At 45.7% G+C, this 23,684-nt stretch overlaps 1 protein-coding gene across 1 annotated transcript; it reads right to left on the bottom strand.

The window, feature by feature from the left end:
- Positions 1-18,407: 18,407 nt before the first annotated feature.
- LOC105104740 (MORF4 family-associated protein 1) lies at positions 18,408-20,587 on the bottom strand. Its single transcript, XM_010998496.3, has 3 exons — positions 20,468-20,587; positions 19,914-20,348; positions 18,408-19,404 (listed from the first exon to the last, which is right to left on the bottom strand). Exon 2 carries the CDS (start codon positions 20,307-20,309, stop codon positions 19,926-19,928), a length of 384 nt encoding a protein of 127 aa, XP_010996798.1. The 5' UTR covers positions 20,310-20,348; positions 20,468-20,587; the 3' UTR covers positions 18,408-19,404; positions 19,914-19,925.
- Positions 20,588-23,684: the final 3,097 nt, after the last annotated feature.

Here is a 23,684-nt window from a genome sequence, read left to right as displayed (position 1 = left end):
GTCAGCAGGGGTGATTTAAGGGACCACATTAAGGAGCACTTCATTCATTCTTCTCAGTCTCAGCATATCTGCAACCATGACTGTGAGAGGTAAGGGACGTGGGTGAATTGGGTATGATTTACAGGACACTGAATAAATGGTGAGAATGATTGTGTACCCTGACCCAAGTTCAGGATACCTTTAACTAATCAAGAATTATGTCATGGGTATTCCCAGATGACCACGGGGAGGATCAGAGATCAATTTCATGTGTCCCATAGTCTTTCTCCAGTTGGAGAGAATGTTTCAGGGCCTCCCTGGAACCCAGGCATCTTTGCCGCCTAATGACTCCTAGTCCAAATACAGAACCTCACTGGAAGTCCCAGTGTGGTCGGACCTTAAAATTAAATTCCAGAAGGCCACAAAAGGGCTGGAGACACCTGGCCTCAAAGCTCTGCACCAGGAGATGGCTGGTTACTTGACAGGAATCCTGGACAAATGGAATGCCGAGGCCCCAAGGAATCTCAAAGACAAGACAGTGCAAATCCACATTTTACAGTGGTACAGGAAGAGACTTGCCCAAGGTGACAGATGGAGCAAGGGGCAGGGTCAGGAGTGGAACGAGCCCTGCGACCCCAGCCCGTGCCTCCTGCGCCATCCACTGTCTGTTGTATTGTCAGCTCTTCCCCGAGCTTCCTCCCTTCCTCTGGGCTCAGACACTGGATACTGCCCTTGGGTCCCAAGGTGCACATTTCATGTACTTGGTTGTCCCCAGTTTACCCTCATGGTGCCCCAAACCCCAAATGCCTTCATCCAAGGGGTTAGCTTAGCTGAGGAAACACCCAGATGCAGAGGCCTCAGCAGTTCTGTACTGAGAGGATGGGGCCATAAGGGTTGGAACCCCACGTAGCCTCTTCTCCCACTCGCCACCTCCATGTAGAACTGATCACCTAACACAAGGTCTGTGATTCCTCCAGGGAGCCCTCCCCACTGCCCGGCTGGGTTACATAAGCCCTCGTGCCCTCTAACCCCCAGCACTTCTCACCCAACAGGTGCGGTCCGTTAAACTGCTCGTCTCACCCACTAGGGGAACAAGCCCTTTGAAGGCAGCAGCTGTGGTAAAGTTGGGGCTACAAGGTTTAGCCAGGGTGGAGCACATATCAGCTCATCGATACATATTCAAGTGCATGAATGAATGGGTCAATGACTCTCCAGGGAGCCAACTGTTCTTTGGTGTCCCTAGGACCTAGTACATTGCCAGCAAAATATCTGCTGAATATATAAATGAACAAATGAATAAGCAAATCCACTCTATGAAATCAGCTGGTCGGGGTCTGCTGGAGGACACCTGGAACCTGGGACACGGGCAGGAGGAGGGACCCGGGCTCCCTGATCCCACCCAGCCCCCAGGGACTCTCACACTTCTCGGACTAGACATGGTCCTTCACGGATTGTTCCTGCAACATCCTAGAGGCCCGCAACTCAGTTGGCGCTTGTGGCTGCATCCCTCTACAGAGTGCTCTGCACTGGGGGCTTTTATTTTGAAAACGGCGAAGACCTGGGTGCTGAGAAGGGGCAGATGGCACGCCAGGGGCCAGTGGATGTTGTGCCAGGAGCTCTGGCACCAGTCAGTTCAACACTCCCGGGCAAGTCCCTGAGAGCTTCTTCAGCCCAGGTTGCCTCCCCTGAGCAATGAGGATAATAAAGATCTCTGAAACTTGCGAAAATGAGGCAAGGTATGTTAGTATCTGATCCCACGTAGATTTGCACAACACAGACCTGTTTTCTTCTCATTTCCACACAGCCGACACCCTGGCACGGCCGGGAGCTGCAGGGGCTCAGCCGTGGGTAACAGCAGAGACAGGATCAGTGCTGTTTTCACTTGGGCCCCTTGAGTGGCCTTAGAATTTGACTTATTCCAGCACATCTGTATCCTAGAGACTGATTTTCCTCTTCATGAGTTTGCTGAAAGCAAAAGTAACCATCCCAGGTACCATTTATCTAAAAAGGGAAATGTATTTCTTTGAACTAAAAGCATGTTTGCCTAAAAGACACCATACTCAAAGAGAGGGGCTCACAAAGAATACCCGTATTTCCACCTCCTGCCCTTCTCCATTTGACACTGCTGCACAGTCACCCACCGTCTGGCCAGGAAAGGGACCCTGAGGCTAGGGGTCCGAGAGAGGGGATGTGCAGACCCTCAGTCCTGGCAACCCCAGCCCTGTCTGGCTGCATTCACAATGGTCTGGGCTGTTATCCACTGGTTAAGCCACGGCAGAAGATACAATCACCCTTCTAAAAGCCAAGGACGACAGACTTGGGGGCCGGGCTGGATCTGAAATTGTCTGCTGCAATTCCAATCCTGACAGACGTCACAAGCAGGCAAAGGAAGTTAAGGCAGGGAGGCGGTAGGTCAGGCCCCATTTCCCTTCTGCAATTATAGCCGTGATACCTCCAAATTCACAGCCTTGTCTGTCCATTTCCCAGGGGTTCAGATGCACCTTAAGTTTGAACAGCACTGCTCCAGGGGCCCAGGGCAGAGCCATAAGCAGCCCGAAGTGTGAAACTTCTTTAGTGAGTGGCATGTCGTTTAGTGAAAGTTACAAAAATATTTTTCTTTCAAACATGCAAGTAAGTAACTATTCAGAATGTACCAGAGTATCTCTTGGCAGTGGGTACAGCCCAGAACACAAAGGCCCCAGGTGGAGAAGCCTGGACACACAGGATCAAGTTTAAACTCTTCAGAGTCACACGAAGACCTCCGCAACCACGCTTCCTACTCCCTCATCAGCTCCCTGCACTCTCCAAACACCCCAAACCCTCTCTGCTATGCCACACTTCTCCCTGTGGATGGACCCTGGGCCAGTTCTGGATCCTGAGTGCCTGGGCAGCTGTGCTCACACTCCCAGGCCCAGACCAAGAGTCCTTGGTCTGGAAAACTTTCTTCCTCAAACTCCCTGAGCTCAGCTGACTCCCTCCACAGTGCTTCTACCACAGCATGAACACAGGGTACCCATATCTTTTTGACTGCCTACAGCAGGACTGGTTTACATTTATGATCCCAAACTTATCAGGCACTGTTCTAAGCTTCTTATGAACATCAGGTCCAAGTGTGCAAGCACTTCATTCCCTGACGGACCCCAGCACCTGCAGGCACTCAATTTATGTGTCAAATCAAAGACCAGCACTGGGGATACTGTATTGTAATTATGGTTCATGGACCTGTCTCAACCTACAAGGTTGCTTCTCCTGGAAATTCCTAATGCCCAGCAGTGTCTGGAGAGGCACATGGTCACAGTGAATGTTAACTGACTGAATGAACTTCAGCTCCCTGAAGGCAGGGGCCAGACCAAATGCTTTCATGAGGTCCCTTCCTGTTCCCCACACTTGTTACAGCCCCTGTAGATCAAACCTTCCTCTGGGCTACAGGCTTCTGAACACTTTTCCTAAATCAAAAGTGTCTGACCTCCTTTTGACAATGACAACAACAAACGAGAAATTTTCATTCTGGAAAAAGTTTATTTATCTCACCTTTTATTGGCCAACTCAGTGGCTTTGGTCATTTGCACAAAGATTCTAAAAACAGGCTTTCAGCATTTGTGTTTCTAAGCAAATGAACTTTATCATAACAAGCTAGAGCTCTGAACCCATTCCCTGTGGGGTCTGCTCTGACGACCGAGGCTGGACATCATCTAAACCTGGAAGATGCCTCCTACTCTCGGGCTGAGGCCTACCACGGCCAGCTCCGCGCTATCCTCCCAACTCTGCCGGGCCTCTGCAGAGGTCATGTGCATCTGTGGCAAGAAGCCCCTAAGCCCACAACTACAGTATGTGGAAACATTTTACCCCAAAGTCAGCAAATCCATGTAGTACCTAGAACTCATGCCCTCTTCCAGGTTACTCACCAGACAGGTCACGTGATGTGCATCAGTTAACATGCCACGGAAAAATTGTAATTCTGAAAAAACAAAGAAAACCAAAAGAACACAGCTCCCTCCGTTGATGAGATGAAATACAAAATCTGAACACCCGCACACCACCACTCTCCATGCCCAGCAGCCCTCTGGGCCTTCTCAATCCTGTCCAAAGAAGAGGCATCCACACCCTTGACTGGGGTTTGGGTTCTTGCTTCAGCAGCTGCAGCCAAATAGGGTCTCCTTTCTCGCATAACTTTTACTTCCAGCTCCTTTCATGGGTCCCAAATTCCAGGAAGCATTAAAAAACAGCAAAGTACAAGAAAGATACTTTCAAACTTTAAAAATAAAATAAAATCACAGTACAAAAATATGACCACACAGCAGCTTACACTCTAGGCCCTATTCCTTTATGTAAGAGCGTTTAATTAAAAGCTGTCTTTTCCAACCTGAATGCACCTAATCATCAAGGTTCACCTATGACGGATATAATACTGAAATCATCTACCACACTGGTACTGGAGATTTGGCGTTTAACACGGTGAAAACGCAAATAGAAAAGGTGGGGAGAGAAAAAGAAAGGCTCTCTTGGTTTCAGCCTCACCAAGCAGTCAGTCCTCCTTAGCAGCTGAATAGAGTCCCTCAGCGGATAACCTAGAGGACAAGGGGCGAAATTCATCACAACGTTAATTCTAAGACTCTCTTATCACTAAGGCAAACAACTCCGACCACCCAAGCAAAATGCTCTGAGGTCATCTGACACCGGGCCGTTTCATCACAGTATTTGCAAGTTTTCTTCTCGCACTACTGTAACGAGCCCCCTCTTCTTTTTTTGGCCCGATGGCCTAGGTTTTCACCCTAGTGACTGATCTGGTCCGCATCCTGCAGACATTTTAGTGGGAAGTGGTCTCTACGTTTCACAACGACACAGCAAATCATTTTCTTCTAATCAGCAACATTAAAAAATAACACGCTACCTAAGGGAAAAGCTTGGCACGGTCCCACCCTCATTGCCCCCGCCGCCTCCCGCCGCTCAGGGCGGACGCGGCCTTGCGGCGCGGGGCGTTACGGCGAGCCCGCCTCCCCGCCGCTCCCGCGTCCGTCGGTAACACGCGCAGCCGTGGATCTGCTGGTGCAGCTCCGCCATCCTCCTCCCTATCAGCGCAGCCTCCACCGCCTTCCTCTCCGCCTCCTCGCACAGCTTCGTCACCCTCCCCTCCGCCTCGGCGCCGGCCTGTGGGCGGGGTCCAGGGCCTGCTCCTCGCTGGCGACCGCGCCCTGCAGGCTCCCGCTGCCCCCCAGCCTCCGGCCGCCCCAAGGTGCGCGCACGTGCTCGCGCTCGAGGGCGGCGGCGGCCCGGCGGTGGGCGGGCAGCGCGGGGCTCGGGAGCCTCTCCCAGTGGTCGTTGGCCGCCCGCGCCCCGGCCCGGGGGACCGGCCGGCCGGCTGCTACTGCCTGGCGCGGGGCTCGGCGGAAGCGCTGCTGTGGCGAGCAACAGGTTCTTGAGTTTTGTTCGCAGGCTTCTTAATAAACATCTGCTTTTTGCCTTAAAGCCACGAAAGCCACACCCAAAGTGGCCCCCAGCCGCCGACCGGCGCTCTGCCGCTTCGCGGCCCCTTTCACGACACGCCGGGACCCCTTTACGGCCGTGCCCCCAGTGGGGCCCCTGAGTAGGCGCGTGCTGGCGGGGCGCCTGGGTCTCAGGCCGCGTGCGGCGGGCGTGCGTTAGCGACGCGCCTTCCCCTTCCCAGTCGCGCCCTTCCCTTGCCGTCGCGTCTTCAGGGCATGGGTTTTAACACCGAGTTTCAAAAGTGGGTTTTCTACACCAGAAATGCAGAGTTACACCAAACACCAGGGCCGCGAAGGCCCCGGCTGCCCTTCCCTTCCTCCCCTTGAGGTGGGAAGCCCCATAAAAAAGACCCGCAAGACCCCCAGGAAGGGCCACTACTCTCCTGCCAGCATCATCTGGTTCCCTGGCCCAGCAACTTCATTTCACTTTTTGCCTCTGAGAGGCTTACTTCTAGGAAAGTGGAATTTACCCCTTAAAGTCTATTGGCTCCCTGAGCGAACTCCTGATTGGTCCATTTGTAGTGCTTCATTTGCATGGAGCTCACTCCTGATTGGTTGTTTCTCTCACTCCTGGTTGGTCCACTTCACTCACTCCTGATTGGTCCATTTCCCTCTCTCCTGATTGGTCCACTTCTACAACGCTTGTTCCTAATTAGTCACCTTTGTTATACCTTGTTTACATGTTACAAAATGTTGCAAAGTCTGAACTGGTAGCCTATAAAAGCCTATGTAACCCTATAGACAGGGGCCAGAGTTTGGAGTGTTAAGTCACTTGGGCCTTCTGGTGTAATAAACCTGAGTTCGCCAACTCTCCAACTGCTGCTTGGTCTCTCGCCCAGATTCAGGTTGCTGTCACAACTGAGCTGTCACACGCTTTTCTGCAACATCCTCACTGAACTCAAGTCAAGGGCATGGTTGAGTTGGAGCCGCCTGGCCAAGAGTGGGTCCTCAGGAGAACTGTACTTAAGTGGAATCTGTACCAAAGTGTATTGTCTGTGAAGAGAGTTCTTGGAGGGTGCAATCCTCATCTTCAGTTCTGTCCATAGTCTCACCCTAGGCCCAGCAGGGGCTCAGTAAATTTTGGTTTATCCTAACATGTACTATCTGGAAGGGACAAATGAATAAGTTTTATGTCCTAGCCCTGTGGTTCTCTCCCATCCCAACACTAACAGTAAAGATTGGGGGTTTGGGGTTGGCAGGGGTGAGGAGGCGGGATCCTGCTTGCACAAGTGCTCAGGACTCTTGGGCCTCAGTTTTCCAGTAGATCATGTAAAGAAAAAAACGTTGCCTGCCACTGCAGTTTTACCAGGATAAAACCATCAGCCACTGTGGTTGCCTCCTCACAGTTCACTCAGTGAGGAATAAAGGATAGAAACACAGGAAGCATTTTGTGCTTTGGATATACTAGCTCCTAGCTGGTTAAGATACACATCTAAGGAAAAATTTCAGCCCCCTCAGATTTCTTGCATATTGCCACACATAGAAAAGCACTAAAACCATTAACTTGAGATGTTCTTTGCGATTAGTCTTTTGATGTTTGAAACGTGTTTTTTTTTTTCCCCCAGAAAAAAATTTTGTATGTGTTAGGGGACTGGGCTGGCTGGTGTGCCTGCAGTAAAAAAATTTACTAGAGACAAAAAAAAGTTTAATAAAGATCAGACATCGGTGGGCCACACAGGCAAGAGATGTCTGTGTGAGCCTGGAGGGTTGGTTGTTGGGGTCTTTTATAAGGTAGGGTCACAAGGTTCCTGATCAGCTTGTGCACAAGTCTCTGATTGGCTGCAGGTGAGGTAAGAAGTTTAGGGTCAGTGAAGGGCAGTGGGATTTATGACTCTGATAAAATGAGCTGAAACAAACCAGCCTGAGCTATTGTGAGATTAGGCATGACCTGGGGCTATTAGTTCGTTAGGGCAAACACGCCCAGTAAAGAATGTACTGTTTCTGTTCAGGGATCACAGGCAGACATCTGAGAGCCCAGGAATAGAGGGGGGTCATTGGACTTTGAAAGTGGCAAGTGGGCCCCACTGTTTTTATTCTGGCTCCTCCCTTGCCTCTTCAGAGCAGTTCCTCAGAACTATCTGAGAGGCTGTTTCCTGGGCTATAGTTCTCAGTAACAAACTGAATAAAGTTCAACCCACAACTTTTACATTGTGCATTTTTCTTTCAGTTGACAATCAAATGGAGTCAGTAGTCCTATGGCAGGATACCCATCAGAGCCACTGAGAGGATTAAGTGAGAAAATGGGTGCAAAAGTGCATTGTAAACTTGCAAAAGCACCAAGCGGATGCAAGTAGTAGTATTATTAGACTGCATAATCTGGTGGTTGAGGGAAAAGTGTTGGCATTAGACCGATCTGGGATTTGGGTTGTAGCTCCACTACTTGCTGGCTGGGAAATTTTGGGCAAATTAGATAACAGCCGGAAGATAGCTCTCTGTGCCTCAGTGTCCCCACCTGTACCTAGTGAGGTTGGGCACCAAGACCTCTAGGGAGGTGCAGAAGGCAGAGTGGCCCCCAAAGATGTCCGTATCCTGATCCCAAGAAACTGAGATTATATTGTGAACTACGTATTTTGTAATTATGAATATATTACATGGTAAAAGGGACTTTGACGATGCAAACAAAGTTAAGGGTCATAAAATAAGGAGTTTTGCCTGGATCATCCAAGTGGGCTCAATCTCTGCCCTTTAAAGCAAAGAATGTTCTTGGGCTGGATTTAGAAAAATGGGGTAGAAAAGGAAAGCAGGAGGGAATCAGAGATATTCCAAGCATGAGATAATCGAATGTGCTGATGCTGGTTCTGAGATGTAAGGGGGTTTGGACTCTAGCTTCACAACTTGTTGTCTGAGAGATTTTGGACAAATCTAAAGCATGAGAAGGATCTGAGGTACCATGGCTGGGTCTGAGATGAAGGCAGCCATGTGCAAGGTGTCAACCAAAATAAATAGTGCAGGAGGCTGCAAATAAGAAAAGAGTGTATTTGGGATCTTAGGAATTGCAATTTGGAAGACACAGATTCAGGGTAACCATGAAAGAGTGTTCTGAGGAAGAGAAAGAGTCAGGGGCTTATAAACACAAAGAGCCATGAGATTGTTAAAAATTGCCTGGCAAGAACTGTGACTGACTCTGACCTGAGTCAGAAAGTACTTATCCTTAAGGAATCACAAGTTGTTTTAGAGTGGGGGCCCGATAAGTAGATACACTGTCAAAGGTTATTTTAGGGCAAGTTTCCGATAAGCATCTTGAGTTTCTGGCAGGGATTCTGGATGACTTCATCAGATCAAAAAGTCAGATTTCACCCTTAGAGATGAGTGTAAGTCACACTCCTTTAATAGCCTTTGGCTCCACTCCAGAGAGCTCTCAGCAATACTTACTCCCTTTTGATCGAGATCTTTCTTTAGAAAGCATTGATAACCAATCATTTGGTTACTTGGCGTTGGTATCAACAGCCTCAGTGCTGGGAAGGCTCATCCCCAGAGTCACGTTCCATGGAGGAGGGAAGGAGGCGGTTGTGTGAAAGGTGTATCTTTAGAGAACTTGTGGCCACAAGTGAACAACAAAGAGCCACTTTAGGAAGCGAATCTTAGGCAGTCTTCAAAATAGGCATGGATCCTTATCAGGAAGAATCTCATACTGGTGGTTAATCACTTCCAGACATTGAATTGTCGTTACTCCCAGTTCAGTAATATGATCTGAAAGTTTATCAGAAACATGGACTCTAGAGTAAGACAGAGTCTTTCCATGAATCTTAAGATAAACCATATTTGTAAAAGCATTGGAATAAAATAATAAATGTCTAGAAATGACAAAGGACTTAAAAACGCCCATTATTGAAGATCTGAGAGTTTAAAAAGGACCGGAGAGAGGGCTCTAGGCACTGGGGGTGGCCCTCAGCCAGCAGCCAGCAAGGGCTTGGGGACTTCAGTCCTGCATCCCCAAAGAACCGGACTCTGCCAGCACTCTGGAGGAGCCTGTAAGCAGGTTCTTCCCAGAGCTTCCTGATAAGAGGCCAGTCAGCTAACACCTTGCTTTCGGCCTTGTCAGACCCAAAGCAAAGCAGACTGCTAAGCCAGTTTGGACTTCTGCCCTTCAGAACTGCGGGAATACATTGTGTCACTTTGAGCTGCTAAATTTGTGGTAATTTCTTACAGCAGCAATAGAAAACTAGTGCAGGAGGGGTCGGGTTGAAAGTGGGGCTTGAAGTTTAGTCTGCAGAACATTTGTATATAGTTAGAAGAAAGTTGGTCGTGAACCTAAGGATGGGGGAACGTGAATAAAGCTCCCCCCACGCCTTGCCTCAGCCTTATTCTCCTCTGACCTGTGTGTTCCTACATTTTGGATTCTCTCTCTCCCTCCCTCCCTCTCTCAGTTCTCCTCCTCTTTTTTTTTTTTTTTTGCTAAGATGTGTGTTGCAATCTTCCAACTGAGATTTGACTACATTTTTTTTTTCAAAATAGACTTTAGTTTTTAGAAAACTTTTAGGTTTACAGAAAAGTTAAATAGATAGTAGAGAGTATGTGCTTCCACTTTCCACTTTGATTAAGGCTTCTTTGATAAACACAAAACTTTAGTTTAAGAAAGTTTTAAAAACTATGGTAAAATATGCATAATAGAAAATCTACCATTTTAACCATTTAAAAGTGTACAGTTTAGCAGCTTTAAGTACATTCATACTGTTGTGCAACCATTACCACCATCTGTCTCCGGAAATTTTTCATCTTTCCAAATGGAAACTCTGTACCTATCAACCAATAAGACCCCATTCCCCTCTCCCACAACCACTGGAAGCCACCATTCTACTTTCTGTGCCTATGAATTTGAATGCTCTAGCCTAAAAAAAAATTGAGATGAAATTCATGTAACATGCAATTAACCACTTTAAAGTGTACAATTCAGGGACATTTAGAGATGTGACCACCAGCTCTCTAGTTTTAAAACTTATTCATCAACCCATAAACACACCCATTACCCTTCTCTACTCTGAAGTCATAAAAATGTTCCTTCATATTTTCTTCTAAATTATTTAGCATGTGATTTTTCTTATTATGGGTAATCCATCTGGAAATGGAGTTTGGGGCAGGAATCTAATCGCAATTTTCCTCACATGTACAGCTAGTTATCCTAGCCCTGCTTACTGAATATTTTATCCATTCCCTTTGGTCTGCAAAGTAACATCTGTCATGTGTCAAGTCTCCATTTTTGCTTGTGTTTATATTTGTTCCATTGGTCTGTATCTCTGAGCTATGATTAAATTGACAATGACTAAATTAGCTTTATAGTAAGTATTAATATCTGGTTACATATGGCAATTTCCCTTCCTGGTTCTTTTTCTTTAGAAATGTCCTGGCTTTTCTGCTTGTTCATCTAAAATTTGAATCAGTTTTTAAATTTTGACCCAAACAATCAAACAGACTCACCTAATGAAATTTTTATTGGGATTGAATTGACTCGTTGGCCCAATTTGGAAGAATTACAATACTAATTCTGTCAATCTGTTGGTAGTTGTTCCTTAATGTATTTTAATACAATTTTATGCATGAAGGTTTTACATTCATTTTGTTAAAAATTTCCTAGTTACCATTTGTACTGGACTGAATAGTGATCTCCAAATATATATCCACTCTGACCCTCAGAATATGACCTTACTGAAAATAGGTTTTTGCACAAAGGAAACCATAAGCAAAACAAAGCGACAACCTATGGAATGGAGAAAATATTTGCAAAAGATAAGACTGACAAGGGCTTGATTTCCAGAATATATAAACAGCTCATACAACTTAATGAGAAAAAAAAAATAACCCAATCCAAAAATGGGCAGAAGACCTAAACAAGCAATTCTCCAGTGAAGACATATGAATGGCAAACAGGCACATGAGAAAATGCTCAGTATCACTAATTATCAGAGAAATGCTAATCAAAACTGCAACGAGGTATCACTTCACACCAGTCAGAATGGCCCTCATTCAAGCTGACAAATGATAAATGCTGGAGAGGCTGTGGAGAAAAGGGAACCCTCCTACACTGCTGGTGGGAATGCAGTTTGGTGCACCACTGAGGAAAACAGTATGGAGATTCTTCAAAAGACTAAAAATAGACTTACCATATGATCCAGCAATCCCACTCCTGGGCATATATCCAGAGGGCGCCTTAATTCAAAAAGACACCTGCACTCCAGTGTTCATAGCAGCACTATTTACAATAGCAAAGACATAGAAACAACCTAACTGTCCATCGACAGATGACTGGATAAAGGAGTTGTGGTATATTTATGCAATGGAATCCCACTCAGCCATAAAAAATAATAAAATAACGCCATTTGCAGCAACATGGGTGGGCCTGAAGAATGTCATTCTAAGTGAAGTAATCCAGAAAGAGAAAGAAAAATACCATATGATATCACTCATATGTGGAATCTAAAAAAAAAAAAAAAAAGACAAATGAACTTATATATAAAACAGATACAGATTCACAGACATAGAAAACAAACGTATGGTTACCAGAGGGGAAGAGGGTGGGAAGGGATAAATTGGGAGTTCAAGATTTGCAGATACTGACTGGTATATATAAAATAGATAAACAAGTTTATACTATATAGCACAGGGAACTATATTCGATAACTTGTAGTAGCTTATGGTGAAAAAGAATATGAAAATGAATATATGTATATTCATGTATGACTGAAGCATTGTGCTGTACACCAGAAACTGACACAACATTGTAAACTGACAATACTTCAATCAAAAAAAAAAGAAAAGAAAAAATAGGTCTTTGCAGATGTAATTAGTTAAGCTGAGATCATACTGGATTAGGGTGGGCCCTAGATCCATGGTGGGTGTCCTTATGTGAAGGCCACGCAAAGACACAGAGACACGAGGAAGATGGCCATGCAACAACAGAGGCAGAGATTGGACTGATGCAGCTACAAGTCAGAGATTGCCGACAAGCACCAGAAGCTGGAAGAGGCAAGAAAAGATTCTCTCCTAGAGACTTCAGGGGGACCACGGCCCTGCCAACACCTTTATTTCTGACTCTATCTTGCAAAACTGTCAGAGAATTGATTTCTGTTGTTTTAAGCCACCCAGTGTGTGGCAATTAAGGTATCCACAGGAAAATAATACAGCATTAAAATTTTTTTGAATAAACAAATGGGACTGAATAAAACTTAAAAGCTTTTGCACAGCAAAGGAAACCATAAGCAAAATGAAAAGACAACCTATAGACTGGGGGAAATATTTGCAAACAGTGCAGCTGACTGCAGATTAATTTCCAGCATATACACGCAGCTCATACAACTCAATATCAAAAAAACCAAACAACCCAATCAGAAAATAGGCAGAAGACCTAAACAGACATTTCTCCAAAGAAGACAGATAGCCAACAGGCACATGAAAAGATGCTCAATACCACATCAATTGTTAGAGAAATGCAAATCAAAACTACAATGAGGTATCATCTCACACTGCTTAGAATGGCCATCATCAAAAAGTTTACAAATTATAAATACTAGAGAGGGTGTGGAGAAGAGGAAATCCTCCTACACTGTTGGTGGGAATATAGATTGGTGCAGCCACTATGGAAAACAGTATGGAGATTCCTTAAAAAACTAAAAATAGACTTACTGTATGATCCAGCAATCCCACTCCTGGGCATGTATCTGGAGGAAATTCAAACTTGACAAGATACATGCACCCCAATGTTCATGGCAGCACTATTTACAATAGCCAAGACATGGAAGCAACCTAAGTGTCCATCAACAGATGACTGGATAAAGATGATGTGGTGTATGTATACAATGTAATATTACTCAGCCATTAAAGGAATGAAATAATGTTATTTGCAGCAACATGGATGGACCTAAAGATGATTATACTAAATGGAGTAAGTCAGCCAGAGAAAGACAAATATTGTATGATATCACTTACATGTGGAATCTAAAAAACAATACAAGTGAATTTATTTACAAAACAGAAATAGACTCACAGACATAGAAAACCAACTTATGGTTACCAAGTAGGAAAGCGACAGGAGGGATAAATTAGGAGTTTGGGATTAACAGATAAATACCACCATTTATAAAATAGATAAGCCACAAGGATTTATTGTGTAGCACAGGGAACTATATTTAATATCTTGTAATAACCTATGATGGAAAAGAATCTGGAAAAAATACATAACGGAATCACTCTGCTGTGCACCTGAAAGTAACGCAGTATTATAAATCAACTATACTTCAATTAAAAAAATTTTAAAATGTTGGGGTCCTATTACAAATGATGCCTTTTAGAAAATATATTTCCTCTTTGTTTCTGGTGAACAGAAACACTACTTTTATGTCCTGATTTTGTTTCTAGAAAACTTGCTGAACTCTACTACCAACACTGATGATTTATCTTTAGATTCTTTCAAGTCTGTGACGTTTCAAAAATATTTCATTGAAATATAATGATAATAGCTGTGGTGGTTTTAAAAATATGCCCACAAATTCTTTGCTATATCCTTTGTCAAGAACTGGAATTGATTCCCTTTCCTCGGAGTGTGGGCTGGACTTGCTGCTACACACAAAGAGCACAGCAGAAGCGATGGAACATCTCGCTCCTAATACTGAGTTGTCAAAAGACTGCCGCTGTCAGCTGTGCTGTCTCTCTTGGATCACTCCCTCTCTGGAAAACCAGTTGCTACGTCTTGAGCTTCCCCACAGAGAGGTCCATATGGCAAGGAGTCAGTATAAAATAACTGTATACAACTTCCATTTGGAAAAGGGAAGAATGGGAGGCACACCGCACCTCTAGCCTGCAGGAGCCATGAGAGGCCACAGGCAGGAGCGCACCGCCCCAGCCTAGTCCATTAGCACCTCCCGATTTTTGCTCTCCAAGAGGAACTACTCAGGGAGACTCTTCCTTGTCTCTTATCTTTCCAGGCCATGTATGAAATATGCCTTGGGAAATGCATCCTTTTGGGGGCAACGTGGCTTTGGAAGCCTGCTTCCTGTGCTGCAAACGCCAGGCTTAGGAGTCCCTACAGAGGCTGAACAACCGCAGGATTAAGCACGCCTGGCTTGGAATTTCCTTGGCAACACAATTTCTTCAGCACCCTGGGATGCTTCCTCTCTGTTTACCTTCAGTCACTTCCGACGTGCAGGTATCACAGGCAAAAATCTCACGAAGACTCTAGTTAAGTGGCCGCTGCGCCCTGTCCTTCCTCTCCTCTTTCAGCTCAGTGCTGTCCATGTGAACAAGTGGCTTTGACAGGAAGTTAACAGTTGTAACCTGGTCTTAGCTGCTTGGCTGCTGTTCACTGTCTGGGAAGAACCTTTAGAGGAGATGACTGAAAAAGATCTTGGGGCTTCAGTCTTGTCTCATCTCGAAGACAGCTTCTTCTGGAACCATTTCCTATAACTGTTTTAGTTTGGGATGCAGAAACCCTTGCCATTTTCCACCCCAGATGACCAGCAGTGGTGGCCTCTTAGAGCTCCTTCAAAGAAGATACTCAGGAAGCATCGCTGAGTGACAGTCTTCAGTTGCCCACTTCGTTGGCTCTACCATAGTGGTCACACCAAGGCCATGCTCACGCCCCTAGGAGAGACCAAGTTCAGGACTAAACTTGCATTGCCTGTCACCTGTGTGTCCCATTGATGAACTGGTCTAAGTCGGCCTGGGGTGCTAGTCTTACGACGAGTTTCCCGTACTGCTCTCCACTCCTCAAGCTCTCTCCTGGACCTGTAGGAACTGGTGAGCCATTGCCAGCATGGGCCTGGCTTCCGGCTCTCCACCACAACCTTACCTCTTGCTGGGTGGCCCCCGGGGAATGGTGCTGACTTTGTACTCTGGCCTGTGAAGGGAAAGCTGCTCATTTCTCTGTGTTCCTCGAATGTGGTCAGGAGTTGGGGCCAGCCCTCTCCTCTGGCCATGGTTACACCACTCCGTCCTGCCGCTTGTCTAAAGTGACACTCCTTTGGAGCGCTTGCTGCTCCTCTGACAGTCCTCTCCCCCTGCACCCTGCTCACCTTTGTCACCCTCCAACCCCCCTCCCCAGCCCCACTGGATTCCCCCACATTCATAGCAGGCTTTTGCCCTGGCTTCTGGCCTTCCTCTCCACCTCAGGTCCTGCCTGGGTGGGTTCCACGCTCACACGACCACCATTCGAAACCTGGGCCCCCAGGTCCTTGGCCTCTTCATATCCAATGAGCAACTCCCTGCCAATTGGCTTCTCATTCCCAAGGGTGCCTCAGGACTTGTTATTGCCCAAACCTGCCCCAAGCCCACTCAGCCCTTCTCTCTGACCACATTCCCACCCTTCCAGGTGACACTTTCACTATAGTTGCTACACCTTTTTTTAAACCTCAGTGTGCCCTCAGCTCATTTGAACAGCCTTCTCCCATTGTTCCCGGCTCTTCATATCCCCACCCATCCATTTACAGTGTATGGTCAGGGCTGCAAAAACGCCCTCGTCTAAACCCCAAACTCCTACTCCTCTTTTGTTGCTGCCTTTCCCCCTTCACTCTTCTCTGTCAAAGATGCAGACCTTGATCATTTGAGTTTTGTGAGGAACCATCACCAATGAAGCTGCAGGAGAGCCCAGGGCTCGGGGGAGTCTAGTCTCAGCTGTTATAGGTGGTAAAGAAACGTTCTTTGAAGAAGCAAAGAATATGGATGAATTTGGGAAAAACAGAATGGAGGATTTTGTGAATCATGGTTTGAAGGAAGGAGCACAGGGATAAAGGAAGATAGGAACTACAGAACATTATGGGGATCAGAGAAAGGGAAAACAGAATTGACCAGGGGAGGGTCTTACTTTGGGCAGCAACTGGACTGATTTATCTGGCCACAAGTTTAAGCAGCTAACAAACCCCCAGTTATCTTCGGAAGATGGTGGAAATTCAAGCCACTTCCTGTTTATTTGCTGCCTGGAAGGGGGAGGATGGCCAGGGCCAGGGACTTGAATTTGGGCTTTCTTTTGCCTTGGTGCTGTTAGAGGGCAGAGGAGAGCAAACAGCTACAAATGAATGGAATGTGACCTTGACTGCTGCCAGTCCTACTCTAGTGTCCACTAGAATTAAATTTGCTTTCTTCCCAGGGGTCATCTCAGCTGATGAAACCAGATGCCGAAGACTCTGCGGTGCTCTGTGATCTCCCCAGCCTGATTCTGACCTCGTGGGCCCAGCAGATTTTGAAGATTCTGCATACTTTGCCTCCAATTATCATCAGAGTTTGTTACATAATACCTTATCTCCTCCTGAATGCCTTTCCAGACCTCCATGTTCCCACAGCCCCCATGCTTCTTTCTGTAATAGCACTTTGATATAAAAGGATACTTCTCACATCTGAGCAAAGATAGGTCCCAGCTTCAGGTGCCTCTGCTGTGTCAGGAACCCGTCCAAGAACCCCAACACGTCTTTCTACACAGCTGTCCATGACCTAACATCTGAACAGCCAGGAAAATGGACAGAGAGCCTGAGGCTCATGAGGGACATATAGATTGATGATAAAATGTTCTGGCAACCCTAGCCAGACTGAATTTGGTATTTTACAGCCCTGTAAGATTGCCTCTCAGCATGGCTCCTTATCATTCTTTGCTTAGAAAATGCAAGACTCAACTGCTTCTCCAATTGCTAGCAAGCCAGGACAGACTTCAGGTGCTGGGGAAATTGGAAATCGATGGCTGCATTTCAGTTGTTATTGAAATCACAAGGAAGAGGAATTGAAGTTAGTGAAAATAATTTAGGACAACAGTTCTCAAACTTTTGGGTGTGTAAGAAAGCACTTCTGACCACTTAATTTATAGTGCAATGAACAATATGCAGCCATTAAAGAGAATGCAGATCCAGATGTTTAGACAGGGCTAACTTTCAAACTATAGTTTTAGGTGGAAAAATATCAAAGGACATTCACAGGTTAAATGTTTCTACTTTAAGGTTAGAGTTATATATGTTCAAACACACATCCCATTAGGAAGGCTACACGAGACACTGGTAGATGGCTGTCTTCCTGAAGGGGACCTGGGAAGCTAGGGAGAAGGGAGGATCAATTTCTTTTGAATTTTGTGCCATTTGTTTTATTTACCTCTTTCAAAAATAAACCAGTAAATGCAATGTGGTATCCGGAAACAGAAAAGGCATTGTGAAGAAAGGCAGTGAAGTAAGAATAGAGCACAGTCTAGTCAATAGTTCTGTACCAGCATTCACGCCGTTGTTACAGCGAATGCACCCAACGTCGCTTTCTTTGTTCTCTCCCGCTTCCCTACTCCTCACCCTGCTACCAGAACATGGGCATTTCCTCATACTGTTCCCTGTGTGAGGGATGTCCCTCATCTCTCCTTGTCCTTGGAAGCTGGATCCATCCTTCAAGGCCAAGTTCACCAGTTACTTGCTCTGAAATGCTCTCCTTGCCTCCCCCTCTCAGTGCTCTAAGGCATGGTACCTAGCTTGTGACGCATGGTTTTCTATTGTTTCACTTACTTTCAGCTGGATTCCCCAGAAAGCAGACTCTTAAGGTGAAAGTTAGAGTGCAGGTAAATTCTATGGGATGCAGAGCCTGTGGAAACGGAGGGCTGACTGTACCATGCCATCTTACATAAAGAACCGGGGCATCCCTGGATTTTGGTATCTATGGCAAGGCGGGGTCCTGAGGGACAACTCCATGGTGGTTCCTCAGCCAGTTTCCACAGCAGCAGGCAGAGATAAACCATCCCCATGATTCAAGGCTGACTGAGAGCATCAAAAAACATAAGAAATTCATCTCCCAGTTGGCAATGATACTCAAGAAAAAAATTTCATTCCTTTTTTTGGGGGGGTGGGTGAATTAGGCTTATTTAATTTTTTTTTAAAAATAGAGGTACTGGGGATTGAACCCAGGACCTCGTCCACACAAAGCACACACTCTACCTTGAGCTATACCCTCCCATCCCCAAATTTCACTTAGGCAATTTCTTAGTCAATAACTTTTTACATCTTTTGTCTTTTCAAGCAAATGAATACTTTTATTAACATGGTAAAATTTTTTTTAAACACATGGTAGGGTTTTGACCTCAAATACTTGTCAGGTCTGCTACTGATATGAACTTATAGCTATACAACTTATGAATCTTGAAGATAACCTAGTCCCTGTCCAGTTTAGGGTCCAAAACAGACAGCCCTCACTTTACTTCCTTAGACCCTCAAGGGCCTTTGCAAACATCGCTTTCATGTTATGCACAGAATCCCCTGAAATGCATCAGGGCATTACATCAATTATACAGAATACCAAGACCTATCTCATCTCTTATTATAGGTTCCATAAAGCTGAGTTAGGTTGTCCAAACAAAACTGACCAGACAGGTTACATCAGACAGTGTGGTGCATAAGACTTGAATTTTGAACAAAATACACCTTTCCTCCTTTGGTCTCACACAGAAATTAAAGTTCCAGGACAATACCATCCTCCATCCCTTCTTCTGATCCGCCAGTCTGAGCCACATCAGCCCCATTCACGTTCCCAGTTGAAGTCTGGTCACTTCTTCAGCAAGTGCTGCATGGAGTCGTCTTCTAGAAATAATGCAGCTCCTTCAGCACCTCCAGAGCTGGAGAACTCCAACTCTGAGTCTCGTCTTTCATACACAGATCCAAAGTCCCAGGGAGCAATCAGGTCACACGAGAAAGAGCAAAGCACCTCAAAAATTTAAAAACAACGAAAGCCAAGGAACAAATGTGACTGCTGCAAAAGCTTACAATCTAGGCCCCAATTCTTGCACGTGAGAGCATTTTCCAAATAAAAGTTACCTCCCCAAACAAAAACATTTAACAGTCAAAACTCATATTGAGGTCATTAACCGCAGACCATAGCAGAAACGTAGTGTAAGTGAGGACAGAGTGCACACAGAGAAAAAAGGAAACTAAAGGCTCTCTGGTTTCAGCTTCTCCAGGTTGTCAGCCAATCTCCGCCAGGTGACCAGAATCCATTGGCTGTAAACCTAAAGTGCAGTTGGGAGAAACTCATCATTAAGATGTTACTCCTAAGGGAAAAACCAACCCCACCCCCTCACACATTCAGCTACGCAGGACACCACCTCTTCTGGATGCCACCTGACTCCTTCTAGTTTTTCAGAGAAATCTGGAATCATCCAATTATTCTGTATTTCTTAACCCCTCCCCCCGCCCCGCTCCTTGCTCAATGGCTTAGATTGTGACTTTGTTCTCTTGGAAACTTTTGTCTATTACCCTTTAATTACGCTTATTAGCCGCTACCTTAGGTTTCAACCAAATACGTACTAAGTCAAAATACACCAATTTTCCCCCTAACAGACTTAAAAAGATAAACAGCATCTACTGTCACCTCCTAAGGTAAAAATTGAGCATAATGTATTATCTTCTCCCAACTTCCACCCCCCGTGGACCACTACTAAATAAAAGTCCCCGAAGCTTAACCAAGTGTGAGGCAACTACTGGGCCCTCCGCCCGGTTCCCGCCGGTCCCGCCTTACCGCCGACCCTCCTCAGGACGACTCGCTTTTCTCTATCCGCCGGACCAGCTGCACCAGCATCTCTGCCATCTTCGCGATCTCCTTGGCCTTCTCCTCGGCCTTCTCGCACCTTTTGGTCACTCTGCCCTCGACGCCGTCGTTCGGATTCTGAAGATGATTGAGCGCGCTCTCCTCCGAGGCCTCCACCTGCGTCTTGATCTGGATGAGCATATTGTCCATCTCCCACAACTTGCTCCGGTTCCGCATGTAGGCTCTCCCGTGCTCCCGCGTGAGCGCCGCGATGTCCTCCCGCATCTCGTTGATGACCGGGAGCAGGAACTGCTCGAAGTCCTCCTCGGGCTCCAGCACTTCCACCTCCTCCGGCTCTGCCAGCTCGACGATGTCCAAGGGCCGCATTTTCCCCCCGCTATTCCGGAACCGCAGTATCGAAATCGGCTGCAGAGAGAAAATGGAGACTCGCTATGCTTACCAATACACTTCCAGAATATTCTTTTAAAACTTTTACCCCTTTTAAACTTTTCGCCTCAGAGAAGCCACGGAAACAAGCGACTTACGAGCTGAGAAGCGGAGGACAAAATGGAGTCCCAGCCGTCAACCAGCGCCCTGAGTGTTGCGGCCCCTTTCACGACACGGCCCTGCCTCTTTACGGTCACGCCGCTGGTAGAATTAGGTGAGGGCGCGCGCACGTCAATGGAGGGCGACGCAATCCGCTTTACGGCGGCCGCGCGCGCACGCGCACGCGCGCTCTCTCATTTCCCCGCTCCTTACCCCGTGCTGCGCCTGTCCGCTGCCCCGCGCACGCGCACGCGCTCTCCTTCGTTCCCCGCCCCCTCCCCCAGTGCTGCCCTCGTCCGCTGCCGTGGCTTTGGAGATAATCCTTCCTGGTGCTGCGACCCCTCCTAGGTTTATCCAGCATGGAATTTACGTCTTATAAAAAAGTAAACATTCTCCGCCTACGCTAAACGCGGAAGATCCTACGTGATAATATACTCAGAGTCCGTGACATCCCGGTCTAACGCTAATAGCCCCACCCAATTTGGTACCGCGACTGGACCCCTCCCAAACGTCTAACTGGCTAATTTTCATTCTTTTTTAGATTACAGTCAGAAGTGTCTGTCTTTTCACCAGACTGACCCTCCCCCCACCCCCTGGTAAAAGTCCTGCTCTGATTTATCCTGAGGCTCCGCTGGATAGTCTTAACGCTTTTTACCGGGTTGAAGGCTCCTTGAGGGTTTCGTTCATCTCTGTTTCTAAAGCATCGAGCAGAACTTGGCATGTATTAGTAAATTTGCTTTGACATGCACTTAATACAAAAAGGAAAGGTAAGGTAATTTCGTAGCCTGTTGACACAGTTACAAAAAGCAATAAAAATTTCAAGAATCCAGTTTGCACGAGTGCCATAGGTTTAGCTTCTGTTTTCCAGTCAGTTAAGTGGACTTAATCCCTAGTATTGAATAAGGCAGAGTTAAGAGTGAAGAGAGACAATGATCATGCAGATGATTTGTAAACACCAGGCACAGACGTATGTAAAGTGCTTATCTTTTGTTTGGACTTTCACGCTTCTGTATATTTGGTTGTTCTTGTAAAAATCCCAATTGTGGGGCCTTCTTGGTATATCAGAGGCAGCTAGCTCATAAATTCCTTGTATGAATAAAAAGAAATGGATCAAATAATGAGATGCCACTACTACACAATTGTTAAAATGGCTAAAATTCAGAACACCGACAACACCAGAGCTGGTGAGGATGTGGAGCAACGGGAACTCTAATTTGTTGCTGATGGGAATGCAAAACAGTGTAGTCGCTTTGGAACATAGTGTGGCAGTTTCTCACAAAACTAAACATGCTGTTACTATACCATACAGCAATGGGCGCTCTGCTACTTACACAAATGTATTGGAAACTTATATCCACACGAAAACCTGCACATGGATGTTTACAGCAGCTTTATTCATACTTGCCAAAACTTGAAAGCAATCAAGATATCCTTCAAAAGGTGACTGGAAAAATAATGGGGGTATACCCTGGCAATGGAACATCACTCAGCAGTAAAAAGAAATGAGCTATCAAGCCACGGAAAGACATAGAGGAAACGCAAATGCGTACTACTAAGTGAAAGAAGCAATCTGAAATGGCTACGTACTATATGATTCCAACTCTACGACATTCTGGAAAAGACAAAACTATGGAGACAGTGAAAAGACCATTAGTTGCCAAGGGTTGGAGGCTGGGAGTAATGAATAGATGGAGCACAGAGGACTTTTTAGGGCAGTGAAACTTACACTATTTGATACTCTAATGGTGGATACATGCCATTATGCATTTGTCCAAACCCATAGAATGTACAACATCAGGAGTAAACGCTAATGTTAACTATGGACTTTGGATGATGATGATGTTATAATGCAGGTTCGTTGACTGTAACAAAAGCTCCACTCTGGTGGGGCATGTACATAGTGGGGGAGACTCTGCATGTGTGGGGCAGCGGGTATATGAGAACTTTCCGTACTTCCTGCTCAATTTTGCTGTGAACCTAAAATTGCTCTAAAAAAAATAAAGTCTATTTGAAAGGGGAGAAAAAAAGTAAATGACTCTTACCAGGTGGATGAATTGAAAAACACTGTCTGTTTTCTACGATGAGATTAGACTGAGCGCCTCTCAGCCAGGTGCTTCTGTGCGGGGCCTGATCTCAGGCATTTCTTTGTTTTCTCTTTTATTAATTTCTGTTATTACTTATCTCCTTCCTTGTGCTTTCTTTGGTTGATTCTATGTTCCTTTTTTAACTTCTTAGGTTATTCTCCTGACTTATACTCTTCTTCTTCTTCTTTTTAATATAAGCATTTAAGTTCTTAAATTCCCATCAACAAGAAAACTCAGGGTAAATATTTTTGGTAAAACTTTGGTTTCAGTTACATACATATAATATATATGTGTGTGTGTATTGGATTGTGATGTAAAGTGTGTTTTTTAGGTCAAAAAAGTTTGCAAGCCACTGTAGTTAAGTTACACTGGCAAATAAAAGCAAAAATTAACCTCAAAAAAAAATTCCCATCAGGAATGGCTTTAGCTGCATCCCACTTTTGATATTTGTTTTCAGTATTATTTGATTCTAAGCATATTCTTATTTCCACTATGGTTTTTTTGATCCATAAATTATTAGAATTATATTTTAAGAATTCCAACCACATGAGGGCTGTGATGCTCTGCTTTTACTGATTGTTAACTTAGTTGCATTCTACTTACAAATGGAGTTCTATTTGATACTAATTCTTTGAAATTTGTTAAGACTTGCTTTATGGCCTGGTCAGTTTTAGTGAATTTTGCATGTGTGCTTGAAAAGACAAGCATTACCCAGTTGTTGCCAGCAGGGTTATCTACATGTCCACCAACTCCTGTCTCTGCCACTGCAGTAGCTTCCTGGTTTTGCCCTTGTTTGCCCACAGTCTAATCTCTACACAGCTTCCGTAGGTGTCCTTAAAAACACACAGCAGATCACGTCACTGACTGGATTCAGAACCTTGTACATTTCAAGTGGAGGGGGAGCCAAAGACCTTACAATGGTCTGTGTGATTCTAGGGATCTGTGCACCCCCATACCTCTCTGCAGGGTTGGCAACTGCATGACCCTGAGAGTGAGTGCCTACCCTAGGCATCTAGAGGCCCAACTTGCTCACCTTAGTCTTCACCCTGCCCTTCTGACCACGTCTTCCACTATATCCCCCTCACTTCCTCCACTCCAGCTGTATCAGCCGCCATGCTGTTTCTGGTACATA

Source organism: Camelus dromedarius, chromosome 1 (genome assembly GCF_036321535.1).
Source record: "Camelus dromedarius isolate mCamDro1 chromosome 1, mCamDro1.pat, whole genome shotgun sequence".
In the NCBI taxonomy this organism is placed as follows: Eukaryota; Metazoa; Chordata; class Mammalia; order Artiodactyla; family Camelidae; genus Camelus; species Camelus dromedarius.
Note: the sequence above shows the minus strand (reverse complement) of the source record. Positions and strands in the feature narration are given on the sequence as shown.